Genomic DNA, 22,598 nt, shown 5'->3' with positions numbered 1-22,598 from the left:
TAGATCAAAGTAATGTAGCCCTACATCATCTTTCATGTCCAAGGGATAACACTTGTAATACAGAGCCACCCAGATAGATAGCCTTGGGACTGTCAAAAGGGACATTATTGTGATCAGTTCCTTATAATTGAATATCTGGCTGTAGGCCAGTAATTCAAAATGGTGGCAGTAAGGGGTTACAGATATACAAACTAAGCAATCAACACACTTCTAGTTAGTTCTACTCCTTCAAACATAGGCACTCTGAAGTCTGGTAATTATTTTCTTTTATTATCATTATTAATATCTGGTGCTGTTTAGAAATTTCTGTTACTTCAGAATTGTTACTTGTAAGCAAAAATAATCTGACAGTTACCTTTGAAGAGAAAGCTGTCAAGCAGTTCAACTGGTATGAAGAAACTCCCATAAACCATTTAAAATTAGTTTCAGGACAGCCTTATGTTTTATCTCTGAATAAGAAAAAAGTTCAAGCATTCCACATTCACCACACTACTAACATGATGGTTTCCAAGCTATCAAGCTTTTGGAACATGTCACAGTTCTCAGCAAATCTCCTTCTACCGTTGTTTCAGGGACATCTCTACCACCTTGAACCACTACAACCACACTTCAAACCTCTTGAACTTTCATTCAATAGTGCTCTGCACAAATACTGCAGGGAATAGCAGAAAACAGAGACATTTAGTAGCTAGCTACTACAAAACAGAAAGCAATGCCAACTTTTCTACTGTACTAATCAATAAAAGTGCATTCAGTTCCACACACATATTAGAAAGGCAGTTGAATTTGGAAATCTAATAATTCACATTTTTTGCCATAAATTTCTCCTGATTATTTGCAGAAATAGAGCAGCTGGTATACACAGTTTCCATAGAAGTCAACAGGAACCACACTAATGAAGTTTGGAGCAGAATTTAGCTAACACCATATATCCCAGAGAACTTGGACTATTTTGGACACTTCCATGCTATGATCAGCCTATGAGTTGTTAGCATTTAAGATCACAGAATCACAGAACATTTAAGGTCACAGAATCACAGAATGATTGAAGTGGGAAGGGACCTCTGCAGATCGTCTAGTCCAACCCTCTGCTCAAAGCAGGGTCAGGCACAGCAGGTTGCTTTGAGCTATGTTCAGGTGGGTTTTGGATATCTTTGGGGATGGAGACTCCACAGCCTCTCTAGGCAACCTGTTCCAGTGTCTGACCACCCTCACAGTAAGTGTTTTCTTACATTCAGATGGAATTTCATGTAATTAAGTTTGTGCCCATTGCCTCTTGTCCTGCCACTGGGTCCAGCTTCTTTACTCCCTCCCATCAGGTATTTGTACACGTGGATAAGATCCCCCTGAGCCTTCTCTTCTCCAGACTGAACAGTCCCAGCGCTCTCAGCCTCACCTTTTACATCAGATGCTCCAATACCTTCATCATCTTCATGGACCTTTGCTTGCCTTCCTGCACATCAGCATGGACCATTCTTCAGTCTGGAAGAGGTGATCCTTAAAAAACAGCCAGCTCTCCTGGACCCCTCCTCTCTCCCCCAGACCATATCCCACAGGATTCTTCCAAGCAGATCCCTGGACAGGTCAAAGTCTGCTCCTCTGAAGTCCAGGGTTGTGATCCTGCTTTTTGCCTTGTTCCCTCCTCACAGGATCCTGAACTCCATCACCTCATGGTCACTGCAGACAAGACTGCCCTTGACCTTCACAACCCCAAGCAGTTCTTCATTGTTTGTAAGTGTTGTGGGTTAACCCCAATAGGCGGCTAAGCACCACACAGCTGCTTGATCACTGCCCCCTCAACCCCAGTAGGACGGGGCAAGAGGAAAGGAAGAGTAAAAGCGAGAAAGCTTGTGGGTCGAGATGCAAATTGTTTAACAAGGAAAAAAGAAGTGGGAGAGGAAAAAAAACCAAAACAAGTGATGCAAAGGCAATCACTTACCACTTCCCACAGGCAGGCCGATGCATAGTCAGTTCCCAAGCAAAAGATGGCTAACCTCCCTAAACCTCCTCCTCTCCCTTTTTATTGCTGCGCATGACGTTATATGGCATGGAATAGCTCTTTGGTTAGTTTTGGTCATCTGCCTGGCTCTGTCCCCTCCCAATCTATTGGGGGGGGGGGGGGGGGCACAGCAGAAAAGCAGAGTAAGAAACAGAGAAGGCCTTGACTCTCTACAAACACTGTTCAGGAATAGCTAAAACATTAGTGTGTTATGAGCATTGTTTTAGTCACAAATCTAAAACACAGCACCATATGAGCTGCTATGAAGGAAGTTAACTCCATCCCAGCCAGACCCAGTACAGGAACTATCAGATCCAGCTGAGCACCTACTGTTGTCAGCTCCCCAATGGCCTGTGCCAGGAAGCTGTCATTGACACATTGCAGAAACCTCCTGGGTTGCTTGCACCCCGCCATGTTACCCCTCTAGCAGATACTGCGGTGGTTCAAGTCTGCCAGGAGGACCTGGCCCTGTGAATGTGAGGCTTTTTCCCGTTGTCTGAAGGCAGCCTCATCTACTTCTTCCTGATCAGGCAGCCTGTAGCAGACACCCACCCTGATGTCACTCACGTTGGTCTGCGCTTTAACCCACCCATGAGCTCTCAGCTGTCCCCAGGCAGAGCTCCATGCATTCCTGCTACTCTCTCACATAAAGGGCGACTCCCACTCCTTGCCATCTTTGCCTGCCCCTCCTGAAGAGCCTGTATCCATCTGCAGCAGCACCCTAGTCCTGTGAGTTCTCAAAATATCCAAGCAAAGCAAGTCTGTTTGGAAACTTCTTTGGAATCTTCTGGAACCACTTTGGTTCCAGAGAATCAAGAACAAATAAAATAATGGGGAAAAAAAAAAGAAACCTTTAAGAAGGTAATTCTTGAGGGCTTGTTGAGAAAGTAAAACAACTCTTTTCAGATATCAGAGATTACTGTGAGAAAAGTCTTATCAGTTAGATATCTCCAACATTCACTGTGACTTATAAAAAAATAAAGACTGCAGGAAAATAAATTCTTAAAAAATGAAGAGAATCAGGGTTCCATGACTAACAAGTCTGTTAAGCCTTAATGCAGTAGTACAGTAGAAACGCTCACCCTGGAGAGGCAACTGCATATTGAAGTTAAATGAGAAGCACACCACATGATTATCCAGCCCGTTGTCAAAGTAAGGCAACCGCCTGCCATTCTAGCTTGCTTGCTCTATTACATAAATCCATGAGGCAACTTATGACCTATTTACACAAGTGCATTGTTTTGCATGACTTGCTGAAGCAAGAGCAAAGGCCTTCCCCTGTCTCAGGTTCAGCAACACCTCCAGCCATGATGCCTTCTAAATACTAACATAGACACTAAACTACCACAGCTAACAATATTCTTACAATATTTTTTCTCTCCTTTGTCTCAGCTTCTTACCTTTCAACCCCCTTGCATACAAAACCTGGACCAAGAAAGATACTACTTTATCTCAAAAGGTGGTATTAAAAGTAGTAAATCTTGAATTAATCTGCACAGCCAGGGGAAGAGCCTTTCTGATCTCAGGCAAGAATTCCAGAGAAGTGATTCTGTCATCTTAAACTTTCTCCTGAGTCATTCTACTTGCAGTAGCCCTGACTTCAGAACTCTGCCTTTAATTCTATGCCAGCCCTTTCTAAAAGCACACACAAATACATACCTGTAAGTATACACTTATACTTCCAGTGTGATGTTAATATTTGTTTTCTGAATGCAGACTTACCTTGAATACACTGCTTTCCACATTTATTCTTAGCATGTCTAAGCCCTTCTAGAATGAAGTAGCTAATAAATGAGAACAGAGAAGCACCCTGAAGTGCTTTGCACATTGTAGTATACATCAAGCAGGCAAAAGTAGACCTAACTCTTCTTCAGAAGGTTTTAATAAAGGTCTTATATGTTGCACCACCTAACACATTGCTCCACTGAACCAGGTGAAGCTAGAGATTCCTCTCAGGTCTGTTGATATACCAACTTATGCGGCCACACCCTAGTTCACTACTTATTGAAGTGGTTGGGTTAGAAACACAAGTATTTAGAGGTATTTAATTAATCAAACCATTTAATAGACCTGTGTCTGAGAGCAATCACAGATACAGTGTGGGGTTTGGGCAAATGCTAACCTCCAGTTAATGAGGCAGGGCAGTAATCTGTAGCTGAGGGCAATAGACTTCATTTAGCTGCTGCGGGAACGGCCTGTCTGACTGCAGTTGTACTGCAGCATTTGTCCTGTCTTCTAGCCTTCAGACAGTTAACTGCAGTGATGCCCCATTTCAGTTGCAGCTTTGCTAGGTCAAGGGACCCCTCCACCCCCTTGACCATAAAAATCCTCTGAAAGCTGCTGCCCTCAATTCTGCTGGCCCAGTCTTTCAAACAGTCACTCTCTATTTCAGTTTGGGCAAACCAAAATGGACCTGCAAAGACCTGTCATTGAAAGTGAGTGGGCCTGGCTCATTTCAACACAGGTTGGGGAGCAATCAGACAAGTTACACTGGCAGAACCTGGAAGGTGGAGATCTATGGTGGGGGTGGTAATGAGCAGCTGGGGGTGCCCCAAATGTTTTTCACTCAGCCTAGCTACAGCCAGAAGTAGCTGTGTGAACACAGAAAACCAGCTGCCTTGAGCATCCTCTTTAATTGATGGAGAGAATTAGGCAGCTATAGGAGGTACTTCATCCTGCTAACATTCTGAATCACCCTCTGAAATCGCAAAAACCACATAAACATTGGGAGGACATTCATAAATCTAGATTAATATTTTCCTGATAATATAGAGTAGTGTTTCCATCGCATTTCCATGCTTCTCCGAAGTACTACAGTTGATTGACAAAAACAGGGAAGAGTTTCTTTTAAACTTTAAAATCAAGTTTAATTTTAAGACAAGTGTAGGTAAGTGACAGGTCCTCTGTTAACATACAATGAGAAAAAAAACAAAAAAAACCCCAAAACTACTGACTTATTTCTGTCCCACAGCATTAAGCCCTGCTGTCAATAATCAGTAATAATTTAACTGTAGGGAATATTATAAAGGGCCTAATTGGATCAGCTAAAATTTAATAGTTGTTTAAAAAATTCTCTAAATGTGCTGAGTATACATTTATTTACTTTGCTAAAAGGTAAGTGGTTTTTTTGGTGTAGACACTGTATAAAGTTCATCTTAGTTGAAGATGTGATGAGTCCACCTTGACTAATGACAAAATGCTGCTACAACACAGGAACAATAATATTTCTGAGCTTGTCATTTAATGACACTTTGAATAGCTCAAGCCAATGCTCTTAATGTTCTGTTGAAATTCTGGACCAGCTAAACAAAACAAGCACTTCCTCTGCGTCCCCTATCACTAGCTCTTTTCAATCTTTGCTTAAGAGTTTTTCTGCAATCAATTCATCTGCCTCAAACTGGAAAGGTAGCAGGCATGCAAGAGAATGCAAACTGTAGCTGCAGTGGGCTGGCACAGAGTTCCTGAGATTAGAGCAATGAGATTGCTCCCATCTCTCCTTTACACTGAGGCTGCATCCGCTACTGGGTAAGAGTCTGCTGCTAGATGTCAAATATGAATCAATCTTCTGTAAGTTTGCACTAGGGATGTAGAGGTTAGTTTATTAGCTGTTTTGTAGCAAGGAAGTAGTGCAAATATATATTAATTAAGTCTTTCCATCTTCCTTGCATATGTTTTCCTGGGCTAACTGTGCTTGTCCATTTTTGTGTATATTTCATGATAAATATGTCAATAAATAATTGATTGAGTTGACAGGAAGAAAAAGACAATGCAATGGAAACCTTGTCAAATAAGGCCTTTAAATAGCCAGTGTAATTTAAATGGGAAATCCTAAATCAACTGCTAGATAATGTAGTAAGTAAACATATTAACCAGCCACAAAGTCATAAATTAAGTTTGTTGATATATCAAAGTCTAGTCATAGCAGTCAACAAAGGCATGAGGAACAGTTAATGAAATTCAGGAAATAAAGATAGTGTATCATTTTATGGACTTAATAAATTACAGCTTCTAAACACTTCTTTAAAAAAAACATTTCCACAGTGCTGCTGTAGAATCATTGTTGGAAAATTAGTTTTGTTCTCAATTAGACATAACCACTTAGGAGATTGTCGTGGTTTAGGCCCAGCCAGCAGCAAAGCACCATGCGGCCACTCGCTCACTCCTCCCCCGCAGCGGGATGGGGAGGAGAAAATGTAATGAAAGGCCGTGAGTCGAGACCAGGACAGGGAGGGATCACTCACCAATTATGGTCACAGGCAAAACAGACTCGACTTGGGGGGGAAAAAAAGAAATCAATTTAATTTGTTACCAATCAACTCAGAGTAGGATAATGAGAAATAGAACCATATCTTAAAAACACACCTTCCCCCCACACCTCCCTTCTTCCTGGGAATGGGGATTGCGGTCAGTTCATCACACGTTGTTTCTGCCGCTCCTTCCTCCTCAGGGGGAGGACTCCTCACACTCTTCCCCTGCTCCAGCAGGGGTCCCTCCCACGGGGGTCAGCCCTCCATGAGCTTCTCCAACATGAGTCATTCCCACGGGCTGCAGTCCTCCACAAACTGCTCCAGCGTGGGATTTCCCATGGAGTCATGGCCTTCTCCGGGCCCAGCCACCTGCTCCGGCGTGGGGTCCTCCATGGGCTGCAGGGGAATCTCTGCTCCACCATTAACTTCCGTGGGCTGCAGGGGGACAGCCTGCCGTCTCACCACGGGCTGCAGGGGAATCTCTGCTCTGGCGCACCTCCTCCCTCGCCTTCTTCACTGACCTCGGTGTCTGAATGGTTGTTTCTCTCACATCCCACTCCTCTCCTCACTGCAGCTCTTTTTCAGCAGTCTTTTTTTCCCCTTCTTAAACACGCTATCACAGAGGCGCTACCACCGTCGCTGATGGGCTCGGCCTTGGCCAGCAGCGGGTCTGACTTGGAGCTGGGCAAGCTTCTAGCAGCTTCTCACAGGAGCCACCCCTGTAGCCCCTCCCTCGCTACCAAAACCCTGCCACACAAACCCAACACAGAGATTTAGAGGCATTAACGCTCAAAGAATGCTTAAAGTTCAGGAATGCATGATAGAACTGTTACTGGAAGAGTGCTTGGTTCTGTACAGTAAACAGTATATAGTCTTTGTACTGAAAAAGCATTTGTTGGTGAAATTTTATCACTATTTTAAAAAAAATACCAAAACCTGTATATTCATGCAGGCATGCTATATTCTAATAAGATATCTTTATAAAAATTTTGGTGTGTTAGATACGGCTGTATTTACAAAACTCTTTTTTTCTTTACAGCATTCTTGTACCCATTCTTTTTTTTTATTACACGCAGACCTTTTTTTTCCCCCTGAATTAATCTTATAATTATCCCGTCTAGTAAAAACAGATATGAGAATATAACTAGTCCACCCATTTCTGCTACAAGTTGGCTCCTAACACCCTAAGATAAGTAAAATCAAACAAAAATAAAACAAGTACCACCACCCCTGAAACCCACAAAACTTTACATCATGCATCCTCTTCAAACTGAGTAGATGTCATCGGTGGGATTTCCTAAAGATTTGCTGTCAGCTATCTGCTACCCCTGAAAACAATGAAACCATTGTCTTTGATGATAGAAGCAAAGTTAGGCCAAAGCTGAGCGCTTCTACAAATCCTTTCCCTGTCAACTGCAAAGATGAAAAACATTTGAAAATATATTTTATGCTTAAAATGTTTACAAGCCTGTATGACTAACTCTGTAAACACCTTATCACAAACTGAACTAAAAAGAAACCAATCTTCCTGAAAATTCATATTGCTGCTTCTAATCCCCAAATGATAAACAATTAGCTATTGTGTGCATTGTTATCCTTGGGGAACCTGTACAGCTGGGTGAACAGTGGAAGTTAGCAAATACAGCAACAAGTGTTTTCAGTGGGGAGCTGAAGGGATCCCATGGTTGCTAATTTAGGCATTTGAAATTTGAACAGTGGAGAACTTTAGTGAGAAGAGAGTTAGCTGGAGTTGACTGAAGATCTCTTTTTGTTTGGTTGGTTTTGTTTAACAAACAGGTATCCACAGCTGAGGCTATGTACCTGGTATGGCCTTTACTGATGTAGCGATGTCAACGTCAGAGCATTCTAACTGAAAACTTCAGAGGTCTACAACATATATCAAACATACTGCCACTTTATAGAGTAATTTTTTTTCCAGTATGGTGATGGTGTAAAGCCTTAAGAGATGTTTCTGGCATGCTCTAGTAGGTGAGGCAATCACCCCCATGGGGATCAGCTTTGTATGTATAATTAGTGTGTCTCCTGGGTTTAATTTTCTTCATCCTAATTGCGAGCAGAAGTTGTGATGCTTATTTTTTGAGGGTTCACAGTACTATCTCCAACAAAGACGCTGAAGTATTAGAAGTTGGTAAGCTGAGCCTAGATGTACTGATTAAGTGAATTTCTTCTTAACTCCTGTAAGAAGAAATCAAAGCTGCTGAAGCACAGTATGCTAATGTACTCTGAAAGCACTTCTACATCGTACTTTGTAAAGTTAAACTGCCTCAGTGTTTTGCTACAGTATCTCTATATGCCAGAGACATAGAGAGACATGTCTTTGAAGGGGAGGAGAGGTGATATTGTTCTGCTTTACTGAGTGCCGTTTATCTTTAACTCGTTCCTTAAATTAAGAAGTAAAAGCCATTTTATATTTATACATACAATTATACATATACACACACATATACAAAATGTATAAATAGGCATGGAATATAACATGTAATAGAAAATATAAGACAATATACATTACTTCATATATATTGTAAAATATTATTGTAATATATGTTGCATATGGTGTGTTATATTTTATATACAGAATAAGATATATGTTAAAAAGTTACATTGTTGATTTAAGGTTTCTCTGGTTTCTTCACTGGCAGTTTGTCTTGCTCCTTAGAGAGGAAATGAATGGAGTCACAGCCTCAAGCCCACCTCTGCAGTTTCATACATCTGCTGTTCATCTGCTTCTTTGTTTCCCTTTGAATACCTTATCTAAAACTGTGTATACAGCTAGATTATGAGAAAGAAATTTACCAGAATTACTGTTACCTTGTAATGCAGATGTAATACCTCTGTTGTGGAATCAGTGTGCCTGAGCGATGCTGTAACACACAGCATGTACTTCATGCTTCAGTGTGAAGCAACCAGCTTTCAGTCATCTCTGTTTGGTAGCCCTCCGTAACACCCTTCATTATGTAGTATAGACATGCTCTCCACCGCTGACTAAAAACATTGCCAGGTTTGACCATCATGCTGTGAGACACAGAGAAGAGATGTATATGAAGAATGAAATCCTATCCTTATTGAAATGAAGGGAAAAAACACCCCAAACCTCTCATTGAATTACTTAGGCTGAAAATTTCAAAACACAAGATACAGAATTATTATCCTTTTGTCCTTGGAGAAGATTGTTGCAGTGTAGAGTTCAGACACATTCATAGGACATATCAAGACATGAGAAGACCTGGAGTGGTTGCCCTTGAAATGGTACATATCCTCAGGATAAACGCAATACAACCACCATAGCTGAGAAATCAGTATCTTTCTTGGGAGATTGCACCTATATCTAAAAGTGAACATCACAGCATTGAAAGTTGCAATCCCTTTGATCTCGTGCAGGATTTATGAAATTTCTGTATAGAGTCAGCTCAGGTCCCCCCTGCACTATGTGTGGTCAGAGGAAGGCAGCGCTAAGAGTGCGTTGTTACAGTCAGCGTGCTCTAAGGTTTTGGCTTGTCTACACCTAGCCAATGCTGACTGTAATTCCAGCTCTGCTCTGGGACTTAGGCATTCAACATTGTAAGAGGAATCTCTCCTCTCCTCAGGCCATGTGGCAGCAATGTCTTTTTAAGAATAGGAGCAGATCTACAAACTTGAGATCAGTGGTCTTTTGGCTAGGATTTCTGGACATCTGCAGCCTGTTGGAGCTGCAACTGCCAATAATTTATCAGCACCAGAGGAATGAAAAAAGTCTTTGAGTTCCACCCAGTGGAAAAGAGGATGTGATCCTAGGCTTCTCAGCCTTAGGGCCTTTTACTCAGGAGGGGGGAGATGTAGTTTTTTAGGTTTTGCTCCAAGAACCGTTCATGAATTTTCTTCACTGACTGTTTCTTATAAAATGCAGAAATTGTCAAAGCAGAGTTCAGATCCCAGATGTTTCTCTAAGGCCAGCCAGGCTTACCTGATTATATTCCCTCTTTCTTCTCAGGGAGACAGAGGAACATCATGGTTTTGCTACCTCAGCTGGTGCAGGTGTGAGATAGGTGCTGAGATACTTCACATACACCTTCAGAAGAAAGCTGAGAGATTTGTAGCGGTATGTTCAGAATGAGCAGAGGTTTTCAGATTGTCATTTTGGACTTGGGCATCTCTTACCCAGGTTTGAGGCCTGAAATCATGGATCTCCTTTTTTTATGTGCATATCAGTATTTGATTTGATGCATATCAGCTGGATTTAGCCAATGTCACACAATATGGGCGAGATGGCAGAGAACAGAAAAGTGAGACAAACACAATCTCACAGCTGAAGTCAGCAAAACTTTTAATAGCAATAAGGATTACCTCACTTACAGAGCAGGTAACCGAAGAGTGTCCTCCAGTTTCAAAATCAAGAACAGAAGTTTAGCCAGAAAGTATGTGTAGCCCAGTGCTAAATTACTGGATTGGAGCACAAGAACTGCAAGATGAATTCCCATGGCTCAGTGCTAATATTAATTTAGACTTTTATGGACAGTGCCCTGCTGCAAGTCTAAGACCTATATACTTTTCTGAGGAGACACAACTTGCTTATTCTGCCTGCTTCTGGAATTGTTTTTCTGATCTCTTCTGGTGTTAACTGCACAGTTGTGAGCCTTTACTCTGGATGGGCATGAGTCAGCTCCAAACCGTAAACAGTGTAGCCATGGTTAGTAAGCCTGAGCTACTAAGCCTTTGCTGATACCGTGGGCACAACAAGTTGTGTCTGCTTGGAGCACAACCAAAGCAAGCTCACATCTGCTTGCAAAAAAAAAAAAAAAAGTGTAAACATATCCTCTCTCTTCTTTTCCTGCTTCCTCCCCCTGCCTTTCTCTTTCCCTCTCCCTTTTTCTTTCTCTCTGTCCCACCCACACACATCTACAAGAGCACTCTCAGAAACTCCACCTCTCTAAGCCCTCCACCCAGATAGTTCAAATTCCTGAGTGGGATCTCACAGGGCACACATTTGTTTAGAGTGGTAACAAGTGGCTGTGTTTTGGTATGAGGCCCCTTGCGCAGTTCCTTACAATGAACTTGAACAAAGAGCAGTTGTTATAGTCATCTGTTTCAACAAGGTTTTACTCAACGTAAGAAGTGTTCATTTTTGCCTACTACAGCTGACTGAACCCAGAAAAGGGTAATATAGATCATGGCGGGGGGAAGCCACTCTGCTGAGCTCCAAACACTTTTTGGGGAGTTCCCTGTTCAGAGGGGACAGACTCACCGTAAGTTTCACTAAATCCACTATGGCAGGATGTCAGTGCCCTGCAGCTCACAGCACAGGCTCTGGCTGCGGAAATGTCAATAGCAGCCCTGCTTTGTTGTTGACAGTGGCAGCTGATGACATATGAATTTTGAGTGACTTTTCATGTGGCTACAAGATCCAGGTTCCATGTTTTTTTTTCACGCACAGGATAAGAAACAGGTTACTCTTTCCCTAAATTTTCTTTTAATCTGTCTTTTCTTCCACTAACTAGGCACTAATTATGTTGTACATCATCTTCTGCCATTTTTCTGGCACAAGCAGCATGCTGGCACAAGTCAGTGGAAATTCAGCATTCATTAAGGTTAGACTGTATTTCCTGTGCATCTCCTCTGTCCTTTTTTTTTTCCCCCTAAGATGATCACTTACAAGAATGAGACTAACACTTAAATTACTTTTACAACAGGAAGCCCTCCATTTTAGACAGCAAAGCTACATAAGCTGCATCTTGGCTATCATTGCCTTGATGCCTGGGATTTAGTTTTCCTGAGATTTGGGGATTTTTGCTAGTAGGTTTTGAAAAGTGTCAACAATCTCAGTCACCTACACACTTGCACGAGGACTGTGTTCTCAAAGAAGCAGTACTTTTTGACAGAACAACTATGAAAAATTCTGAGAAGTAAAAGGATCATCACAGAACAAATCCTTTTGTCTTTTTAAAATGTATAATCCTTACAGGAGAGTACTGATGGGTGAATATTAGAGCTGGTCTGCCTTCTAGCTTGAAAGCTTGTTTCTCAGGGAAAGCTGTCTTCTGGCAAATTAAAGGAAATGGAGTTTCTCAGGATCCTATTTCCCCCTGCACAGGAGAAAGTGATATAAAAGAAAGGAAGCTCGCTTACTCCTGTGAATTCTTCCTCTTTGTGTGTGTGTGTGTGTATGTGTGTGTGTGTGTGTGAGATATTTTTATCCCAGTGGCAAAACCCAAACACACCAGGTGCAGACCCTAGCATTTTCTTTTCTCATATTATCTACATCTCAAGGAAACATCAGGAAGCTGGATAAATATGTCTCTCCCTCTGTCACTTATTCCTGCTACCTGCTGGATGCCACAGGTCCTGCAGGTTCATCCACATGCTCTATACCTTGGTTAAATGTGGGAGGAATATTAGTGTCACTGTTCTAGTTGGAAGATACTTACATAGCTCCACTATTACAGCATAGTCATAAGCTTTAACATATATATCTTCCATAAATCCATTGCAGTCAGACTAGCACTGGTATTCCCATTTAAAAAAAGGGAACAGAGAAAGAAAGTGTAAATGACTTGCCCAACATTACATATATCCATGGTCACGCAAAATCACATCTGTTCCCTGGCAGAGCAAGGCTTGATTTGTTTCACAAGCCAAAATAGTGCATTAATTTGTTTAACAAGCCCAAAATAGTGCCTTAACCCTTTCATCTCTAGATCAATACCTTGTTATGGTGGAATTAAGTGTTGTATAGTACCTAAAACAAATACAGATTTCTTATATCTGCCAAGCATATACGGAAACTTCACAGTATTTGGGCTAAATGGGACAGTCAGGGATAGCAGATGGAGTGTAGAGCTCCTCACTTTCAAAACATGTTTTGGAGCTTGGAAAGATCAGTCAAAAAAACCATCAAGTCCCACATGATCTTACCTGCTGGAGAAGGTGAGAATTCCGTTCCTCTATCTTCTGCAAGTTAATTTCCTGTTCCTGCTCAACATCCTAAACCTTCACAGCCTGCACTCTAGGGCTATGCTATGCTATGAGGAGGCAGAATCCAATTAATTACGTCCTACCTCGCATTCAGCTTTCAGCAAGCAATTATTAGAGAAAACCTGGTTGAGGCCCTTATTTGATTTAGGAGGCTTGTGTGTCTTGGCATTCATCAGGATTTACTAATGTTGATAAATTGCTCTTCTCTGTCATGGCTCTAAATAGATATATCAGGTTTGTCCAAGACTCCTTGCCGAGCCTTGATCTAAATGGTTTTTCATCTAGGAGTATGGAGCAGTTGTTCTTTTATCTCGAACTGTGATATGGAGGTCAGAAGTAATGAAACTGGCATTTGTCTAATTACGAATTCCATTATTATTTTCTATCCTCAAACAGCTGGGGGTAAATCCACATGAGTCTGCTTCAATAAAGCTCTCCTGAACTAGCATATTAAGATAAATTAAAAGTAGCATGAGCCAAGTATGTCCTAGGATATCTTTACATGCAATATCTAAGGGAGGCTAGGTTGCAATCTGCAGACATGCTGTTGCTAGATCCAGTGTGACAGAATTGAAAGAGGTGGGTCAGGAATATATTGTCTATGAAGACTCTGGGATGCTGCCTCCTTCCCCCTGTCCAGCACCTATTTGTGTTAGCTGCTCTTTGAAGAGTGGTCGGAGGAGTGACACGCAGACGGATCAATAGGGGAGTATGCATACAGCTGCCTGGTAGTACAGCATGAACTGATTGTACTAAGTTTGGTTTAGTTAAATTTCAAGATAATTGACAGGGTGCTCAGAGCCCTGGGGCACTTCTGCTATATTTTAAGCCAAAGGAAAACCAAAGAAAGATGAAAAAAAAAGCATAAAATAATTTATTTTTCCTTCCTCTCAGCCTCCTGTGCTCCTAACCAGGACCTTTGTGAAGTACTTTAACTTGGTTTTCAGACTAGTTCTTGAGATCATAACCAAAATGGGCAGGAGTCTGCTTTTTCTCACACAAGTACTGAACTGGAATTACTTGGGTTTTTTTCCTCCTAAAGTCATTCTAAGTTCTTGTGAGTCACTATATTACTTGACAGCTGAATTTAATGCATCTGATATTGTTAAGTTCCCTAGCTGCTAATGTTCAAAGATCAGTTACTGGCAAATACCATGTATATGTCTGTAATAGAATTGCCGCACGTATATGTTAAATAGCTTCTGTGTTCTGTTAATACCAGGTAATTCAGGCTAGACTTTTTTGATATAACCAAATATAAAATCTAATCTGTTTTGACCACCTCCATCCCATGTAATATTCAAATTTGTGCCAGTTTTACACGAAAAACTACAGTAAGGGACATATATCTTTCTAATTCCAAAGAACTGCCTCGTACAACTATGCTTGTACCCCAACTATTTTTTTTATGTAATGGGTTTTAAATGCTCACCACAATCATTAGATTATTCCTCATTGATGTAGCTGTGTGTTATAAAAAGAAAGTCTGTTTTTCCACAAGTAGTACTTGCTATCCATTGTTTACTACCTAACTGTTTTAAAAATTTGCTGTCTGATCAACAAGTAGAAAAGATGTGAAGAGTTACCCATCGCAAGTGAAAACCAGACAATAGCTGAGCTTATAATATTGTGGAAAAATCCAGACACAATTTTGATGCAAAAAAAAAAAATCAGTAAACATTTTAAAATAAGTAACCTCTGCAAATATTACAAACCTAAATACTGTCATGTATGTTGCTGAAATATTCACGAGGACAAGAAGGGCTTAAATTGTTGAAATGTGATTACCTGGAAAATGCCATGACTGTACAGCTCAATAGTCCATGAGCAACTTTCCTGATGCAGAACTTGCTATTCCTGAAATGGAAGTGGTACTCTTTCCTTCCATCACTGCACACCACCTTCTAGGGGAAATTCACCTCCACCTCACCAGACTATCGCCTCAGCTGAGCTTGTGGAAATCAGGCAATCTTTTGGCACTGAGTATCTGTATGTCACCTTAAGCTTTCTTATGTCAAAATGTCAGTAGTACTAGATATTTTTATACTGCTTAATATCGGTATTATTGTTCTTTTATATGTCAGCCTGAAGATATGATAGTATCATAAAGTGGTCTAGATGTCAAGGTATTTCATTATTATATAATAGTCAGTGCAGTTTTCTCTGCTCTCCTTAGCCTTACAGTAAAAGTTGACATATTTCTTTAGAAATCATTTATTACTTTACATATCTTATTAATATAATAACAAACTAGGACATACATTTACAGAAAAGGTATGTTGGACCTAACAATTAAATAACCAAAGAAAAGCAAATACCTAATTGCATTATTTGCTCTTAGAATAATATTTTCGGTAGTAATTTTTTGTATGGACAATCAGAGGAAACGCCATTCCTGGCTTGAAGGAAGATGTGTTAAATTTCTAATCTTTTATTGAGTGCTTAACTAAGAATATAGGAAAGCAAAGTTAATCAGGATGACTCAGTGTGAAGAAAGCAATTGTGTGCTTTTTTTTTTATGACCATGCAAATTTAAGTGGACCATAAGGTTTTAGACAAATATGTGTATGTTTATTAGCACATCATTTTTGCAGTGTGTGACAACTGAGTAATTATCTTCAGTAGACAACCTTGTATGAACAGACACCAGCTTATATGCACTACCTAATGTAGACGTCTCCAGAAACTATTGTATTCTGTACAAAACCTAATATATAATTTAAGGCGGATATTCAGACCAGCACTTCATTTTGAGCAAGCATTGTCTTTTGTACTTAATATATACAAGACTATTGAAGGACAATACTAATTATGATCTAGCAAGTGAATCTCACTACTATTAATTATCAGTGAACTAAAATCTAAGTGACATAATTATGTTGAAAAATGTCTGCAATAAGAACATGCCACACTGTATCATATCAAAGGTCCAAGTAACCCAGCATCCTGTCTCCAGCAGTGGTAATAGGTAGCAGAGAGAATCCACAACCTCATTAGCACTGAAATGGGTGCAAAAGTTTGTTTCAGAAACAACTGGTTAAAGCACAGCAGGAGTTTGATTCATCTCCTTTAACAGTAGTCATCTGCAGTGTAGATGCCTACATCTGAGCTGTCTAGCCTCCCTATCCAAAATCAGTCACTAGAAGGACTAGAATTATTAATTTCTGACTTGCAACCTTAAAATGTCTGCTTCTCTTCAGGGACTGTAAGAGGAACCTGCAGTGACTATCTGAGACATAGGCATTTATATGACTATCTCCACAGGACCTTATGTTTTAACACACTCAAATGTTTATACATGCAGGTAGGACAGGAAAGCCAGGGGCATTGCATTAATCTTCTCTGCAAACAAATGCAAGGGAGATGCCTCAGGTAAAACAACTTCATTCAGACTCATTCATCTGGACATGTAAACCATAGCCAAAACTAACAGAGCTCATAATCTTTTAGACTAAGAGAATTCACCAAGGAGCTTGTTGTTGTGTGGCGAAGAACAGTGATGAAATGGAAGGATTAACAAAAGTGATCTGTACCTACAGTGAGGATTTTAAATGGACAAACTTTGGTAAGCTGGGAAAACTATATAGTGAAGCAGGCTGTACTGAAGTGCTTAGGGAAGAGAATACTTGAACTGGATTTTTCTGAAGTCAAAGCTGCAAAAAATAGTATGGAATTTTTATGCAGAAACTGGTATGAAAAGGTTCAGAATCAAGCTGGACAATTAACCACCTCAGAAGGATATTAGAAATAAGTAGACACCCTTAGTGAAATACAAAAAGAGACTGAACAGCTTCCTGGAGGGCAAAAAGTGTAGAGCTAAATTAAGAATTGCTGAAAGTTAAGATGAATTAGATCTTGTAAAGACAATTAAAATAGTAGATTTTAATTTTAGCTGTATAAACAAAAAGAGAACCAGAAAAGAAGAAGGGGGGTCTTATGTAGCAAAGCTGAGCTTACTTGCTTTTTTGCCAGTATATCTGGGATAAATGGAACAAAATCTGTTTTGTGTTCTAGTGGAAAGTGTCCCTGCCCATAGCAGGGAGGGTTGGACTAGATGATCTTTAAGGTCCCTTCCAACTCAAACCATTCTATCATTCTATGATTCACCAAAAGTAGATTATACAATAACACAATTTTTTTAAAGACAAAAATATTTCCTGTGTTATCTTTCCCTTGACATGCAATAACTTTAATCAACTTGGATGTTGCTTACTCACTTTCTATTCCACATAGAGAATCATCAGTTTATGAAGAAGATGATACATATAAGAACTAAAAAGAGGATAGTTAGAATACAGATGACAGGAGTTTGTGCTGAAAACACAGTCATAATAGTAGAGGGAAGTATGTAGCAAAATTCCTCCAGGAGCAGTTTTGGTCTGTCTTGATCTCTAGTTTAATATTTTCATGTAATATATATTGTCATGGGAAAATGTGCGTATCCTAATGAAATCTGATGATGATGCAAAATTGAGAGGCAACATTAACATAGAAAAGGATTTGAATATTGAGGGTATAAAACAGAATCAGAGGGTATAAAAGAGGATTGGAGAAGAGTTTGAGGATGGAATGGCATTTAACAATGCCAAGTGCAAAGCAATAGACTTAGGAACAAAGAACAGGAATCTCGGCTATTACATAGGTTGTCATCAGATGACCACAGGAGAACTATGTGGTGCCAAGATGATATGACCATGAAAGAGGCAAATGTGATTCCAGGACATGTCAGGAAGTGTCAGTACCATACACAAAGCTGTTCCTGGACTGTCTTTTGGATGGACCACCATTCTCGGGGGCAGTTCTGGCGATCATTTGTCCCAGGGATTGTTCCCTGCAGACAGAGATGGTTTCTAGTTGCCAGGTTTTGCTTCCTTGGGCCTTCACATTCCCCCAACACTAGCCCAGAAGGCTTAAGACACCCTTAAACTCCACTGGGCTGATGCTAGGCCCCAGAATAAGCAATACATACTTTCACCATCATGCTATAAGAACAGCACTCTGGTGGGCTCCGTCCAGCACAGTCCTCACTTTGAATTGATACTTCATCCCACCACACACACACACACACATACACAGAGTTATTATTACTCTTATAATTATTATTATTATGTTTTAGACCCACAGGGTCCCTGTGCTGTCCCCATGGAGACCCAAGTCAAGTACTGTGCAGTGTGTACATGAGCAGTCTGTGCTTGAGGAGGTTTCATTTTGGACAGTGTGGATGCTCTGCACCACTGGGTCTGAAGGTCATCTGCGAGGATGCCTGCAGACACAGGCACGGACACAAACTGCCTGTGGACATTCAGGACCAGCATCTACTACCTTGCTGCATTCTAGACAGCTTTTCTGGCTGTCACTGGAACACACTAATTCTTGATCTTTGTGATGTGAACTCTCAAAGCAGCTCTTGCAGCTACCATGGGGATACACTCCTTTTTCCTTTGGCTATCCTAGGAAAGCTTGACAGTTGCTAAAATCCCAATTTAATGATTCATTGCCTCTTTGCCAATCTAAAGGAATGTCTTGCTAAATAAGAGAGGTGTGGGACCAATGCCTCTTAGCCAGTTACTTTGATATCATACTTCAGTCAAAAGAAAGAGATAAAATATTAATTCCAAATGTAAAGCAGATGTCACAATTGCAAAAGTTTATAGAAACAAAAAGAAACTGCTTAATCTGCTGGTACCAAGATCAACATAAAAAAAAAAATCTCTCTCCTTCTCTACAGTCAGTGCTTTGTAGACACATTGGGTACCTCTACTCTGGTAAACACGCAGGGCCAGGGAGTGAGTTGTAACACTAGACCCCATGGTTGTCCTATTAAAAGTTTTAAGGAAACTAAGCAACTCTGGCATGAGGGGGAAGTGCCTGCATGGATATATAATTGTTTAATTGTCAGCTTACCCCTGGGTCTGCATTTGACCACTCAAACTTATTCTCTGCAAGATAAAAACCCAGATACAGTTTTGGGAGTAGCTTAATCCAGAAACCAATTCTAGCAGGCAGTTAGAAAGAGATTATCACGTTCAACTCCCTACACAATCCTCCAGCAAAGTCTGCTAATAGGCTTTGTACCCTTTTGCTTCCTAGAGAACACAGCACAAACCCTCCAGTTTCAGACTCCAACGATATGACAGTGATAGGCTGCCACATAGTCCTGAAGTTATTTCAGAGACTTTGTGATAAAAAAAAAGACACAAGATAATAATTAGGTCTTAGGATCTTGGGGGCAATACATAGGATCCAGAAGAGACTCGATGCCAAGTACTCTGTAGTGTGGACATGGTTGATTTCTCTAGAGGGGACTAGCCCTAAGCAGTGGGGACCTTTGCTAATCCATGCCATCTGGCCTCAGGGTCAAGCATTGGTCCCAGTCCTCTCTTATTTACCAGCATAGGTGTACCCATCTCTTCACTGATTCTGTCTCCTTGTCTGCCCTTCTCACATGTTGTGTCCCACAGTGGAAACAACCTCCTAGTATAGCATCCTAACTCCTACAGCCAATACTGTTTCTTTAGAGGTTTCTGGGTGTCGTGGTTTAACCCCAGTCAGCAGCCAAGCACCACACAGCTGCTCCCTCACTCCCCGTTCCCCCGCCCGCTCCCGGTGGGATGGGGAGGAGAATGGAGAAAGAAGGCAGAACTCGTGGGTTGAGATAAGAACAGTTTAATAACTAAAGTAAAATATAATACTAACAATAATAATAATGAAATATAATAATAATAGTAATGCACAAGAATATAACAAAAAAAAAGGAGGGGGGGGGGGGAAGGAAAAAACCCCAGTGATGCACCATGCAATTGCTCACCACCCGCTGACCGATGCCAGAGCTGCAATCTGCGCCTCCCAGCCAACTCCCCCCTGTTTATATACTGGGAATGACGTTCCATGGTATGGAATATCCCTTTGGCTAGTTCAAGTCAGCTGTCCTGGCTATGTTCCCTCCCAGCTTCTTGCACGCCTGCTTGCTGGCAGAGCATGGGAAACTGAAAAGTCCTTGGCTTAAGGTAAGCGCTACTTTTAGCAACAACTAAAACATCAGAGTGTTATCAACATCATTCTCACACTAAATCCAAACCACAGCACTGTACCAGCTACTAAGAAGAGAGTTAACTCTGTCCCAGCTGAAACCAGGACACCAGGGAATCCATTCAGATTCAGTCATCCTGCCCAAAAAATTACTTGCACTTAGTTATTCGAGAGATGATTTTCCTCCTGTTGATTTAGGAATAGACTCACCTTTTCAAGGATGGAAGTGTCACACTGCCAGAGCAGGTGTCATCTGTACTTGCCTGACCTTGACTTCGCATGGAGTAAAACATCTTCCTTTGTCGTGACTCTGTGTGTACATTTCAGTGTGAAGTGTCTCCACCTACTGAGCTTCTATTTTATATCAACCTGTAAATAGGATAATGTACTTCTTACAAACATTTACATGAGTTTAGTACACCCCATTCATTATAGATTCTTGACTGACTCAGGAAAAGATGATACTCTACCACTTTGGATGAAAATGAGTTTGAGGTTCTCCTTTTTTATGAGAGGAGACAAAAAAGTTTGGCTTGGGTAGCTTAGCAAAGTGAGAATTGAGACAAACAGAACTGTAGGATAATTCAGGTTGGAGGGGATCTCTGGAGGTCACTCAGTTCAACCCTCCTTCTCAAAGGCAGACCTAAATTCAAAGTTAGATTAGGTTGCTCAGGTTTTTGTCCAGTTGAATTTAGCGTACCTCCAGGGACTGAGATTCCACAGCCACTCTGGGCAACCTGGTCCAGTGCTTGGCCATTCTCCTGTGAATTATTTCTTTTTCTTCTTTTATTCAGTCAGAATTTCCTTGTAGCAATTTGTACCTCTTGCCTCTCAAGTTTATTTCTGACTACTTTGAAGAAGACTCTGATTCTATCTTCTCTATAAGCCCCTAGTAGTCCCCTAAGCTTTCTTTTCTGGCTTAACAAACCCACATGTCTCAGTTTGTCCTCATACATCATTTGCTCCATGTTGAACTTGAAAATACAGGATGTCCCTTTCTCTCCTCTGTTTTGATTTTTGTAGAATCAGTTTTAGCATTTTTGGCTAGGGCAAAATTTTCCAATACTATCTTAACCAGTTCCTGTCCGCAGTGACCTCACCACTGTGGACGGGAGAGGTCTGAAGATTTAGGGAACATTTGTGAAATCATTAATTGGAACAAGAATCATATATTTTAGCTGCAATTAATTCTAACCAAACACATGTAAAAGTCCCCCAATTTGTGGCATTCAGAGATAAATTAAAAAAAAAAAATATGGCTTCTAAGACTGCTGGGTGCATTCAGGTCTTGCTTTCAAGACTTCTCTGTACAAACATGAGTATAAGAAATGTACATTACAAAAAAAGAAAAAAAGGACAACTGCGACATCTCAGTTCAGTTCTAGAAGCTGATGCCTCACAGAAAGTCTCCAGCTTTGGCAATGCTGTACTCATAAACCTGAGAAGAGGAGAAAAGATTGCTGAGTGTTTCCTCCTGTCGCCTTGCAGAAATGAAGTGGTTTATTCTGTTCACTCCTAGGATCACTTTATATTTTCACTGGTAATTATGAAAGGCTAAGAGAGAAATGAAAACTCACGTGGGTCTCTAAGACCATGTATTATATCTGGGGTCCAGAATGAGCCATGTGCAGCCCATCATTAGAGAGACTATGAGGAAAAAATACTACATTTCCTGCATTAATTCTATAGTCTGAAAAAAAGTGTGTGAAATGGAGACCAAGAGATTGAAATTCAAAAGCTCTTGCTGAAGCGGAGAGATACAGACAGAAAGAGTTCACGGGGATGGATTTCTAGCTCTTGGCTATTGCTATCCTCCTTTCTTGGGAAGCTCAACCTTTGCTAAGCAAAGAGTTAATGCAATGCTCTGTGTTACTGTGTTGAACATCCTCTAGTAGCACATTCGGTTTGACATTAAAAGGAAAATAATTCAGCTAGTGAGTTGTAGAGTGCTATTGCCTGCTCTAAAATTGCAGCTATGCTTACTGTGTTCTCTTGACATTAGTGATCAGATCATAGAGACTCTACTTTTGTTTACAAATAATTTCTTTTTGAACTAACAGCATCAGTGCTGCTAATGTTTTGGGGCTGACTGCACTTACAATCATGTCTCTCTTCCATGCCTAAGCTAACTAACTATAAATGAACCTTGGTGAGCAGGTACTCTAAGGTGATCAGTGTAATGGACCCGTCAGCAGCATGGATTTCAGGAGCATTTTTCATGCATATAACACTCTGTTGATATGGATCAGATTGTACAGTTAAGGTCTATGATTTTTAGGGACTTGGACATTGTCAGTAGGAAAACAGCATTTCTCTTTTCAAGCAAAAAGAATTCTGCTGGTATGTTCTGAATAAAG

The 22,598-nt window shown here is 40.7% G+C and overlaps 1 protein-coding gene across 2 annotated transcripts in view; it reads right to left on the bottom strand.

Moving 5' to 3' along the window:
- HMGN3 (high mobility group nucleosomal binding domain 3) overlaps positions 1-3,850 on the bottom strand; it is a 32,691-nt gene extending 28,841 nt beyond the window's left edge. Inside the window, exon 1 of one of the 2 annotated variants that reach the window (XM_050893725.1) lies at positions 3,722-3,850. In XM_050893725.1, coding sequence (XP_050749682.1) covers positions 3,722-3,757 — 36 coding nt within the window. In that variant the 5' untranslated portion in view covers positions 3,758-3,850. The remainder of the gene's footprint in view (positions 1-3,721) is intronic. The other variant, XM_050893727.1, reaches the window with a different exon arrangement.
- Between the last annotated feature and the right edge of the window lie 18,748 nt (positions 3,851-22,598).

This window comes from Gymnogyps californianus, chromosome 3 (genome assembly GCF_018139145.2).
Source record: "Gymnogyps californianus isolate 813 chromosome 3, ASM1813914v2, whole genome shotgun sequence".
In the NCBI taxonomy this organism is placed as follows: Eukaryota; Metazoa; Chordata; class Aves; order Accipitriformes; family Cathartidae; genus Gymnogyps; species Gymnogyps californianus.
This window is presented reverse-complemented; position numbering and strand designations above follow the sequence as displayed.